Source organism: Patagioenas fasciata, chromosome 7, assembly GCF_037038585.1.
Source record: "Patagioenas fasciata isolate bPatFas1 chromosome 7, bPatFas1.hap1, whole genome shotgun sequence".
Lineage (NCBI taxonomy): Eukaryota > Metazoa > Chordata > Aves > Columbiformes > Columbidae > Patagioenas > Patagioenas fasciata.
The window spans coordinates 7,662,289-7,675,403 of NC_092526.1; the positions used below are offsets into that span (position 1 = coordinate 7,662,289).

Genomic DNA, 13,115 nt, shown 5'->3' on the forward strand with positions numbered 1-13,115 from the left:
GGCGCGCGGCTTCCTATGCGTCCTGAACCATAGAGTCCGGCGGCAGCGCGGCAAGAGCGGCCGCGCACGGCGGCGTGGAGGCGTGTGGTCACGTGGTCCGCAGGACCGCCAAAGCTCCCGCGGCACATGCCGCGAGGAGTAACAGCTGCGTGTTCATTGGTTAGTCCTTGGCGCTGATTGGCTGCGGCGCGGCAGTGATGCGCGCGTGGCTGAGCCCTTCCGCCACGCGTGGAGGGGGCGGTGACCGTTGCGGCGCGCGGGTGCGTGAGGCGGTGCTCGTGGAGCCCCCTCAGAGCGGCGGGTCCGGGACGGGGCGAAGCCGCCGGGAGCACCGGAGTTCGGAACGCAGCGGGTACGGGGCGGGGGGCGGCTGGATGTGTGTGTGTGTTCGCTGCGAGGTGGCTTGCCTCTGTACCGGGGTACGGCTGTGCTGTGCGCGGCAGAGAGCAGCGGCGTGGGGGAGGGCGCGCAGCCGCCGGCTCCTCCCGGCGTTTTAGCCTTGCAGGCTTCTCCCACGGCTTGTCACGGTCCGGGTTGCCTGGTGCGGGCTGGTAGTTTAGGAGGAATAAATGAGCGATTTGGTGTAGAGCCATTGAATATTTGCGTGTCCTTTCGCAAGGTTAAACACCCGGATCTCATGTCAAGTGATCCCGTTCATTGCCTTACACGTAACACAGCAGTACAACGGAGAAAGCAGCTGTCATACGCAGGTGACGGTGGGAGAAGATAACTTTAACTTACGGAGCTTTGACAGATCAGAGTTGCCCCTCCTGAAGATGCAGGCTATGATGCGTGGTCTAGCTCTGTTAGCACCCCCTTCCTTTTAAAACACAGTGAATCTCCACCTCCAGCACGAACGCCACTGGTTATATGACACCCATTTACTTTTAGGCTTTCAGTGAAGATTTAACAAGACTTATGATCACTTGCTAAATGTTTTACCTACTGCCTACTTCACCATTAAATAATAATATAGCACCAAACATTACTTGTACATGTGCATCATAACGGGATTCAGGGTTCAAAGGGTACGAAAAGGTACTTGCCTTGATTTCTGATCATCATTGGTCAAAATGACAGCTCCAAGTATTCTTGTGTTTAGTGTATGCCACTAGTACTCTACAGCAGTCTTGTTCACCTAAAATTATGTAACAGCTAGTTCTTTTACAACTTCAGTGCAAATTTTGTACAAGCAGTTTTAAGTTTGTAACGACTCAACAAAACACTAGTGAAATACATAGAAGTATAACGCAGCATGGACAGACATGCATTACTTGCCTGAGCTTCCCAACTGTAAATCATCTTTCAAGATTTTGCATGTGCAGAAGAAATTTAACTACAAAGACTTCCGTTGTAATTAATAGCTGATCTTTGCCTTCTATTGCTGTGCCTTTAACAATCTTAAAGTGCAATGTTTAAATTACTACATAAACTCATGGTTCTTGGGTGTTCAACTTAAATTTTTTCTTTTATTCCTTCAATAATTGGTTGAAGAGTATTAAGACTGTTATCGTCTGACTGTATCATTAGAATTTTACATTAGCTTTGTTAATGAAAAAAAGGAAGATGCGGGGAAGATTATATATATCCCTGTCTTAAAAGCCTGGACATAACAAGAATAAGTAGAATATCATTAAATAATGACAGTCCATAATGAATATGATTTATGCAGGGTATGCACATTAATTAATTACCATGCAGAGTGCTGCAATCACCCGTTCAGTCACAGGTTAAGGTAATTAAAGACTGTTCTTGCTGTTGGAGAGGTTCCAGACCTTGGTCCCCAAAGATGTGACACTGCATTCTCACTAACATAACTGGTTTCGTTCATTAAAAAAATTAAGAATTAATAAATTTAAAATGTATTGGAGGAACCACAATGTATTTTTGTCTTAAATCCATTTAAACATCTGTGAAAATCAAATATGCTGAAGGAAAAGAATATTAAATGAGAATGAAGTTGCCTTTCTTCTACTTTGAAATTTAATTAAAACAATCTCGTTAATAATCATACATTTAAGTAGCTCAATACTCGCCTGTAGATATTTAAATAAAAAAGGTCAACAGAAGTCTTGCAAACCTGAGGACAGCTAATACTGTTAAAGCTATTTTGTCTAGGTCCTCTTTTCCTCCTGTATGAAAACCTGACATTCCCAGGGCCTAAACCTGTGAGCTGCTGACAACTTCAGCTTCTGTGGTCCAGTAGTCTTTTATGGAATATGTTTGGAGAAGCGATATAGTAAAGATTCAACTGCAAGAGCTAAGAAAACCTATCACTAACCTGCACAAACCATGTTTGTTTTGGGGTTTTTTTTGGCACGGTAAAGAAGAACAAAGCCTTCTTTGTAGTCCAACAGATGCTGGTATCAGCAGGAACTGCTTATGTCCTTCAGGTTCAGACTGTGATATATGGACAGAAACAACCTCTGTCTAATATTATTTTTCTTGGAGTGTTCTACAACTAAACAGAAGAATGGTGACATCACACATAGCCAGCAAACGATCATGAGACTGTAAGTGCTCATCAGCATTTTTCTGACTAGTGTAAAATCCATTTCAGTTAAACCATCTTTCCATTCCTATAGCAGGATTCAAACTAGATAGAGCATTAACATTTCAACATTTGAAGTACCCAACCTTGCTTTTAGGAAGTATTTTTTAATGAACAGAACATTAAACCATACTGTTGATAAACACTAGTATTTATTTTGACAGTGACGTGCAAAGTATTACCCACACAAATACATTATTTCTGCACCTACAACCATATTGCTCAAGTTGTTTCTGATGCATAAGTTGCCAGTGGTGTAGGCAGCAGCTAAAACATACACAAGTCCCCACATAGACCTTTTTATTCCATCACAACATTTACAAAGTGTCAGTGCATATACTTGCAGTGCTGAGCTGAAGTGCGGTATGCTGCAACTTCAATTGGCTTAAAAGCATCAACAAGATTATGTTTAAATTCTGGTTTAAGATTCTTCTAAATTCTGTTTATTTGGCTTAACAAAGACTGAAATGTAATGGATACAAGTCATCGTTTTCTCAGTTCTTTGATCCTGAGAATCAAGTCCTAATAAACATGACCTTGATTATCATTCAGAGATTCTTAGTGCAACTGAAATTTTTCTTTTTAATGAAAGCAGGGATTTCAGAATTGTTTGAAGACAACCTAAATCCTCAGATGCACAGAAATAGCTGTGCATACTAATTTCCACTACTCTTGCTTTTGTTTTGGAAATAACAGTAGACCGTAATAGAATTGTAAAATAGATTTTTCACCTGTAGAATTGCACATGCAAATAAAGGTATCCCTAAGGGTTCAACATTATTTCTGAAGTTTGGTCTCTTTAATAATCTTCCTCATTATTCAAATTGTTTTCTGCTAAGACCCAAAAATTCCAGAGCGTTGCCAGCCTTGAGTTTATCCTGGAAAAACAAACCACATATATATGTTTGTGTGTGCTTAACTCATATTTTACTCAAATACTTTTACTTGTGCTTTAAAATGAACTGCTGCAAAGAGACTAAAGGGCCTCTTCCAGTCTTTGCAGAACTCAGTGTATTACACTGGCTTTTCAGTGTTTTATCTCAGGTCTAAAACCAGAGGCTTAAAAAGGAGGGAAAAATACCTCAAATATAGAGATCATACCTTCAGTGTGTTGTCAAAATCTTCCATTGAATCAATCAATTTTCCAGGTTCCAGTTCCCCAAGTGGAAAAGGGTAATCCGTCCCCAAAATAACTTTGTCCTGGTAATAAAAAAACATGGGGTACATTCTGTAGTAGCATTAAACAATATAGCTGCATGTGCTTTCTGGAATTAATAAAAATACACAGGAAATGACATGGATGTATTGGACTGATTAATTATGAAACTGAACATGAAGATAATCTTTCGGTTCCAACTTTCACCAGGAAAAAACAAAGCTGGAAAAAATGACTCAAGTTTATTGGCTGAATTTAAGTTTGAAAAAAGTACAGGTTATTTCTTAATAGTAAATACACTTTGGTGTATTTTTATTCTGATACACAGAAAGTTCAAACCACAAATCCCAGGCCCATGGGAATGAGTGTATATTGCCCTGGTGAATAAAATGCAAATGGTAATTTCCTACTCAGAGTGATTTTCTGTACTATAGTGCTGGTTTGAAACATAAGAGAAAGGCATCTAGTGCTCTCCTGCACTACTCCTACTGCAAATAGTTTGCCTAAAATGCAGTGATTAATCTTAGTTAAGCATTGCCGTAATTAAATGGTCAACAAAGGATACGCAGAATTCTTCCTTCCGATTCCTAACTTGCTTTTTGATTCTTTTCCATGCTCACTGCACGCTCTGCACTGTTGTGTGCAGTCCAAACTGACTATGAGAGTTTTTGACACGTTTCTTTAAGAATCTCAGGAAGTTCTCCACCAATCTCAGAAAAGATGCTTGGATTTGCATTCCTGAATTTGAAACTCTTTGACTATACACAGGCATGGACACACAGAGAATTATGTATATGTGAGGACATGTCATAAAAATTATAAAGCAATCAAAATGGTATTTTTTGTGATAGTTTAAAAGCTGTAATAATTGCAATGTGATACTACTTAAAGCATGGTACAATGCAGAATCACTACAAACAGATTTTAAAAAAGTATTTAATTTTATTTAACTAGTATCCAGCTTCATATAACAAACCCCAAATCTCATTTACAAAATTTCATATGTGTTTGGAAGTCTATAATTTTTACAAATGTCTTTAACTGGGATTGGATATTAGCTTGGATATGTGTTTGAAACGTGTGTCTGAGAATATGACTGACATGATGTGATTTGTTTCTGAAAGTAAGTCAGTGAAAAGAAATTCAATAAAAATCTGTATGCATCATTCCTGTTATCAAAGATGAAAATAAACTGGCAGATCCTCAATAGGTCCACATTGTTATAGGTTCATTTTCACACTGGAATAATATTGCCCCATTTTATCTGCCTCGGAGAGTGCATATTGCCAACTCTTTTGATTTTATCAAAAGTCTATTTTCCTTTAAGCTTCGTGTCCTGGAGACATGAATATTTGAAATCCACAGTATTCATTAAAAATATATATGTTTTTAAATGTCTCATGAATTTGAAGTCAAGATGATTAATTCGAGGCAATTGTTACAATATTTGAACTCAGTTGCCAATACTGAAATAGGGTGAAGAAAACATATTTCAGTTATTTTATTAAATGATTTGGTTTTCTTATTTGCCAAATGCTTTTTGTTTTTTTACTTCCAGCAGATGTCACCCGAGAGTCTCTGAAGGAACCTATACAAAAGCTTACACGAAATCCAAATGAAGATACACATTCTATTGTTCCGTCCTGTATTGTTTATATTTTTTTACAGAAGTCTTGCCATAAGATTTGAATAGGAGAATTTATACTCCTCTGTCTACCAGATTGAGTTCTGAGTTTATGTTAAGCAAAATATATTTGGATGTGTGTACGTTTGAGCAGCTAAATACGTTATTTTACATAATATTCAATCTGATATAAATACATTAGCTTCAGATACAAAAACCAAATGTATGCCATATACAAATAAACCCCCACCCAATAAGCATACTAGCTTTATATGAGCAAATTGATTTCTAAGTAAAGGAGAAGGAAAACTAGTATTTGCCTGCCTGTTTACTAGTCAAGGTTAAGGAAGGCAGGAAGGTCTGTACCTTCTTGTTTACATCTCCTGCATACCAAAGCAGAATGAAATCCCATGTCCTCATTGGAATAATATATATATTATTTCAAGTATATTTTTCTTTTCCTCTAAAGTGTTTCACAGCTAATTATGTGATCCCTTCATTAGCAGTAAAATTAAGAACTGTAAATTAATAAGAAAAATTTAGAAGCAGCATTATTGCTCTGCTACTAGTGACATTAGATTATTCTTTTATACTCTTGAGCTTCAGTCTTTAGCAATCAACCTCAGAGAAATCCTGCGAAGTCTCTGCAGATAAATAATACTCCTAGCATCACAGATGTATTATATTATTCCAAAGGATATCAACAGTCAGTTTTCCCTAGAGGACTTACAGTTTGATACCTTAATTAGTGCACCTCTCCTTTAACAGGTACATGCGGCTAATGGTTAACCTCAGTGGACCCTTCTACTCAACAGATCTTCTTTTCACAGTAATAGGAACTTGAATCTTAAAACGAATCTCAAAGAGCACCAAGCATGAGTTTGTCCTCTTATATTACTGAAAAATTGTATTTGCCTTGAATCTCACCTTGGTTCCTACTGTCAGGATACATCTCAAGAAAAAATGCCAGATTGCTATAGCCAGTTCAGCTCCAGCTTCTGGCCAGAGAATGTTTTATGTTTCGGTGATGGGTCTTGAGGAATCACCATGAGGAAGCTTTTGCAGAGATACACTGAATCATTCAATCCCCTGTCAACCCAGTTCTACACTTTTTATAGCCAGCGTCATTAGGGATTTTGTGTTTATTTAAATTCACCTCATGCTCCTTCATCCTGAGGGGAGAGAAGGGCTGCAGCAATTTTGCAGTCTTTCTCAGAAATGTGTACTTCTTCCTGTAACTGGGAAAGGCTCCAATCAACCTGCACCCAAAACTAAGGAGGGATGAAGTTATATGTCAATGACTCATAGCAGCTGTCACTGGATTTTAATATTCCTAAGCAAAAAGCCAACACATGACATTGTGGTGCCAGGCACTGGCTGTTCCCCAAGGACCTGCAGCCATGTCTAAGTACATCTGCACACACGCTGCCCTCCCGGCGCAGCTCTGAGCTATACTCCAGAGAGCTGTCCTATTTCAGACCTGCAGCTCATCAACTTACAGTGTCATCCTCGAGACCCAATCACATTGTTTTCAGCCCAGCATTTATTCATCTTCTGTTTGTTATTCTGCCAACACATGGCAGCACTGAAACCACTGAGATATTGGACAATTTTTTAAGCATTTGACTCTTGGAATGGCATTATGAAAGAATATCAGCTTTCATCAGAAAAAGAGAGGTAACTTTTCGATCTTCATGGTTATAAGGTAAAGCTCGGAAATGTGATGTGAATGTTCTTTTTGAGGATAAGATGCCTTAGGCTATCAAAAATAGAAAATACACTTTTTTTAAAGTTCTCTGGAGGGTTAGAAGCATTTCAGTTTTTGCGATCTGAGTCATGACTTTTTAGCACTGTGGTTCCACCTGTATCACACTGCTTGAACTCCAAATACTCAGAGAAGAATTAAAGAAGACACCAACATCCCATGTAAACACTAGTCAAATTTATTGCATTAAGAAACTTCATTTCAGAAGTCTGTTGACAAAATAAATGAGACACCAGAGAGGCTATTGCTGAGTGACTTTTAGATTATCAAATTAGAATCCATAACCTCTCTCTCCCAAAACAACTAAGTTTCAATTGCAAAGACTAATCATCATTAAGGGCCAGAGTCTATGTGTTGCTTCTTAGGAAGAAAGGTAGAGAAATTACACTGTAAGTGTGGTGTGAAGACAGTGGCTTTCCCACAACAGCCATAGCTTAGAGCAGCCTTAAGATGCAAAGCTGACTTGTTACTCTAAAGCAGAACTGCTCAGAGACTTGCCTTCTATACAAGTTAAAACAGGAATAAAAGTCAAGTTCGTGAGCAATGGATTAAGCATCATGTTGTACTTTCTCTCCTGCTTTGTTCTTGTCATCTACAGTTCAGCTTAACAGAATCAGACCAGAAAAACACTCTGTGGGTCTCAGCCAGGCTGAGTCACAACAGCTTCTATTTTACCAAGGTCTTTCTAACAATGGCAAAACACGTCTCCCAACATTTTAAAATTGAACAGAAGAAATAAGCAAGTCATCTTGTCTCTTTGACAACAAAAAAAAGGAATCTGACCACCTAAACTGGGCAATTTAAAATTCAAGAGCTAGACTTATCCCTTCTATACTATAACTATATGTAGAGAGACAACATATGTAGGATGAACATGGTCTGCATTTGGGGAGACTTGTCAGAAAAGTGAACTCTGTGAGACTTTGGGTATCTTGTAAAATGGAAGTGCACATCACATCTGTATATAATTTAAATCTATTGTAAAAACTACTTAAAGACACTTGATTACTGTGCTACCTTACACAACGAACTAGCCTCACTGAACTAAGGGTCACAGTGCATGATTTCCTGGATTAGAAGCACCATTGCAATCACTCCATAGAGTAGGAACATTACAAATGTGGCATAAGCACATCAGTTTATAACAGCTCAGGTTCTGCTTTTACTGGGTGAATATGCTGTCTTCTTCCTGCTTTCTTCTCTTCTCCTTTTGGTGTTTCATAGAGGATTAAAGAATGACTCACCTGCTTCTGGAAGCATTAAAACTCACCTCTCCTATTACACTTGTTAGCAGTCTTAGTGCACCACGATCATGGACAAGAGAGTCTGTGTAAAATGAACCAAGGTACTTTCTTGGATCCACCTTATTATCCACTGCACACAAATCAGGGCGCATGTTGAATCCATGGGAGATTCGCCCCACTGTGTAAGGAAAAGTTCCACCTGCAAGAAGAAATTTTTAGTATCAGAAGCTGAAAATATACAGGAGGAAAAAAAGCCACATTATCAACAGAGCTTCATAGGCTTTACTGTCAGCTATTTTGAAAGAAAGTGCTCTGCACCAACATTTTTTTTTATTCCTTCCTCTTCATTATCTTCTTTTCTGTTTTCTCCATTTCTTCACTACTGTGACACCCAAATTCCTCCTGCTGCTTCCTTGTCCCTTTCCCCAAATCATCTCCTGTCTCCCCTTCCACCTTACTCCCCTTAAAGGCTATTGTAACAGTTCAAACACTGACTGAAAACAGCTAGAGAGTGTTCATACAAGCAGTGCATCTGGCAGATATCATCTCTGGGATAACAGTACTCAGCTGGTGGCAGGCTTAAAGTGGTGACCCTGTTACCTGGCACACTAGAAAATACGATTGTACCGTGCTCAGCTAAAGAACAGGTGTTTCACATGGAATATCACGTACCTCCGTGTGCAAAGCAAACTTTCAGCTTAGGAAATTTTTCAAAAATTCCTCCCATAATCATGGAGCAAATGGCTATGGTTGTTTCTGCTGGCATGCCTAAAAACAAAAAAAAAAAAGTTTTACTGTATGAGAGTTTTATTTTTGATTTTTATTTTTGTATTTGAGTTTAAAATGTTATCTTCATTTTCTTTAATTAGGCTTGAGCCTACTGAAAATATAAGTTACAGAGCAGCTGCAAAGGTTACAGATATTTTCTATTAGAGGAACATGGAATTGAACATTAATTAACCAAAATGAGGACAGAGGGCTGGAAGCTAAGATCTTCTGAATGCTAAGCCCAGTTTTTATCCTACATCACTAGGACAGCAGACGGGCAGGTTGGGTATGTCCTTGTGCTGGGTTTGCATGGCCCATGCACCCCATGGGAAGCCCGTGCTAGAGCAGGCTCCTGGCAGGACCTGTGTCCCCATGGAGAGAGGAGACGGCACTGGAGCAGGTTTGCTGGCAGGACTTATGACCGTGTGGGGGACGCACACTGCAGCAGTGTGTTCCTGAAGGACTGTACCCCATGGAAGGGACCCACACTGGAGCAGTTCACGAAGAACGGAGTAATTTTAATTCTAGGTATTTAAAAGTTAGAAAAAATAAACAAGCTAAAAACCAAATGACTGCTGAATTTACACAACAGATTTAATAGCAATTAAAAAAAAAAGATTGATAGAAAAATCATGTCATTTTTCTCTGTACCTTTGCAATTATCATCTGGGCATAATCCAGTGAGTTCATAAACATACATTAAGCAAAGTAAATATATACTCACCTAATAGCCAGGGAAACCAGTATTTGGACATCCTTCCATCTTCCTGCATGTCCCAGGGATGCACAAAGAGACAGCAATTTAATTGTTCAGCAGCCTGCAGCAAAAAGAAAGAGTATATACTTCGAGTAATCATACAAAAATGCATCTTAGTTCTTAGCCATACTCGAAAGATTACCTGAAAAATTGTATTGAGCATTAGTACTAGTAACGGAAATAGGCCCAGAAGTAAGAGCTATAAGCAATAGTTGGTTATATTTACTTAACCTTGAAATCTTCACTCAGTTTCTTAGTTCCTTTTGAGACACTTTGGAAACACTGATGATAACATCTTTTTCCTAAGCGAAGTGTTCCTCAGATTAATGCAGTACAAAAATACTTTTTTAGCTGTGTTTCTCAGTCATATAAAACAGTATAAAACTCAGTTCAAACTCACATTCTTTTGGTTTCATAACACATATGAGAATGATTCTCATGATGTTTTATAGAACAATTTTAGGATGGTTTTCCAGAACTGTTCCAGCTGCATTCAGGAATTTTCATTGCTTTTGCAGTACATTTGTCCCCTCTGGCCCTCTGCTTAGCTTAAAAAAAAAAAAAAAGTTAAAACTTTCCTAATCTACCCTAAGAGTTTGAAATCTACCTGTTTTCTGATCAATAACTCATCCCCACTCCAGTAATTTTTCCAAAACTACTGACATCTTTGGAAAGGAAAAGAGACGAACAATATGGGATTTTGACTGACAAATTTTAACTATTTGCTTAAATTTAAGTGTGTAGTCATCAGAGTCATTCATATGCTTAACCAGGATTTAACATCTTAATTTTGTGAGGTGTATTTCTGGATCTCCTCTTGTTGCTAAGGAGATTATTACACATTTGAAAAATTTGGGTTTATTTACCCATGCAAGCACAAATAAAGCTGCAACTTTTGGATGGTAGGGAGTAATTGCCATCTACATTTGTAACCCAAAAATAGCAGTTCAATAACTGGCTTGGTAGATTATGAAGTTTATTACCAAATATGGCTTCATTTCACAATTTTTCTTATCCAAGGATGTTTCTACAAGTGACAGAGGTTACTTCCTACATGCGTTAAACATAAGCTGAAGAATGTATAAGAGAGGGATCCCAGTATAAGAGAGAAATGGAGCTACTGGAGAGAGTCCAAAGATGATGAAGGGACCGGGGCACCTCTCCTGTAAGGAAACTCTGAGAGAGCTGGGACTGTTTAGCCTCGACAAAAGAAGATTCAGGGGAAACTCATTAATATACATAAATACCTGAAGGGAGGGTGCAAAAAGGACAGAGCCAGGCTCCTTTCTCTGGTGTCCTGTGACAGGACCCGAGGCAACAGGCACAAACTGAAACACAGGAGGTTCCCTCTGAACATCAGTAAACACTTCTTTACCGCAGGGGTGACTGAGCACTGGCACAGCTTGTGCTCAGGGAACTTGTGGAGTCATTTAAAAGCCATCTGAACATGGTCCTGGGCATCTGGCTCTAGGTGGCCCTACCTGAGCAAAGGGGTTGGACCAGGTGACCTCCAGAGGTCACTTCCAACCTCAGCCATGCTGTGATTCTGTGAATGTGTGCATCTCCACAAGTGGAAGTTGATAACTGTGTATGACCATAACAACAAATAGTCCAGATGCCACACTAACAGGATTCTTGAATAAATTGGGCATTCTGAAAAATAAACTCTATGGATCAATTTCAAGCTGACAGCTATAAAACCTGTGCAACAGATACCGAATGTACATTGATTAAACCCCAAAACTTAGACAAATGACCATCCTCATCTGGACCTCAGGCTACTTAAGAAATGCAATCTTTAAATTAATTTTATAATCAATACATTAAGTTTGGAACTTTTGGTTCCATTTGCATAACTCTGTATGGTACTCTGGCTGTACACGTAGCTCTGAAAATCTCAGGGAATTTCATCAATTATCTCAATAGGATTGGATACAGTAACTTGAACCCAGAAGCAAACAGTGCAGAAATACTTCATTTGTACTGCACTTAACTCACAAAGCAAGAAGGCTCTCTGATCACTAAGCAGATTAGAAGGCTCAATTGTTTTAATATATCTATAAATTTAGTTGCTAACTGAATATGTACCAAGATATTTTTAGACAGAATTCCATGCCACAGAAGTCCCCAAATTAAGGAAAGAAGCATTTACTCACAGCATAAATATCATACAGTTCCGGTGCATTCAGGTCCCATTCATTGACATGAGATCCTATTTGTACTCCAGGAAACCCAAGTTCGTTCACGCAGTGATGCATTTCCTTCACAGCCAGGTCTGGAGCTTGCAAAGGTAATGTACCCAAGCCAATAAACCTCTTGGGGTACTTTTTTACTGTAGCAGCTAAGTCATTATTTAATATCTGGGCTAGATCTAAAGTATCCTGAGGTTTGGCCTGGTAAGATATTAAGGAGAATAGTTCATTAAAACATAGTTCTCAAATGTTATCACCTTTGGAAGATACTGGATAAATATCAATGCAAACAATTCAGAGACAGGGTTTGAACCTAAAATTTACTTTACAGTTCTGAATCACTGGAAACCAGTAGAGCTAAATTCTGCCTTGCTTTAAAACCTCTGGGTGCAGTTCTGCTGCTTCTCTTGAATATTTTATCAACTGCTGTTCCCTTTACTGCTCAGTACGAGTGTAACAAAGCCCAAGCTGCTGATACACAAGTATCTGGTCTTTTATGTAAACCAGTCCTATGTTTTTGTTTATCTCAATGCAAAAACCTCAGCATATCATTTTTAAACATAGTAATGATTACTTACTCTCCTATTACTGGAGCTGAAGAGAGAAAAATAAGAAGTGTGAGATGCTGGAGTATGAGAATTCTACAGAGAAAACTTCAGCAAACCTCTCTAACATTTAGACAGAGGTAACAGTCATCATTCTAATACGGGAGCTGCAATATCCAAACAATTAGTTTCCTATTTTTCCCCCAAATACATATTAAATGGAAAATATTCCCACAAATACAAGAATAAAATTTTAAAGACATGTCCCCCAACAAGAAATTCTGAAGATCAGTGGTACTACTTGTATATGGGCTTAGCACAATGATTTTTAATGTAGCATATCTGTGTACATGTAATGACTTGTACACATAGCTAAATAGTCAAACTGAGAATGTATTTAGCATTTTGCTATGATTTATCTCCTCGGACTGTTTTTATTTCTTTGATGCATTCAAGATCACCATGCAGGGAACATGTTAATTTCAATTTGCTACTGAATTTTAAGATTCAAAG

The 13,115-nt window shown here is 38.6% G+C and overlaps 1 protein-coding gene and 1 long non-coding RNA gene across 3 annotated transcripts in view; one reads left to right on the forward strand and one right to left on the reverse strand.

Moving 5' to 3' along the window:
- Positions 1-94: 94 nt before the first annotated feature.
- Positions 95-5,643, forward strand: LOC139828407 (uncharacterized). Its single transcript, XR_011739940.1, has 2 exons — positions 95-352; positions 5,269-5,643. It is a non-coding gene; the product is annotated as an uncharacterized lncRNA (long non-coding RNA).
- Positions 2,685-13,115, reverse strand: part of ACMSD (aminocarboxymuconate semialdehyde decarboxylase) — a 36,110-nt gene continuing 25,679 nt past the window's right edge. For both annotated transcript variants that reach the window (XM_065841425.2, XM_065841422.2), the window contains exons 5-10: positions 12,022-12,258; positions 9,833-9,926; positions 9,013-9,108; positions 8,367-8,539; positions 3,653-3,751; positions 2,685-3,429 (exon numbers count right to left, since the gene is read on the reverse strand). In XM_065841425.2, coding sequence (XP_065697497.1) covers positions 3,367-3,429; positions 3,653-3,751; positions 8,367-8,539; positions 9,013-9,108; positions 9,833-9,926; positions 12,022-12,258 — 762 coding nt within the window. In that variant the 3' untranslated portion in view covers positions 2,685-3,366. The remainder of the gene's footprint in view (positions 3,430-3,652; positions 3,752-8,366; positions 8,540-9,012; positions 9,109-9,832; positions 9,927-12,021; positions 12,259-13,115) is intronic.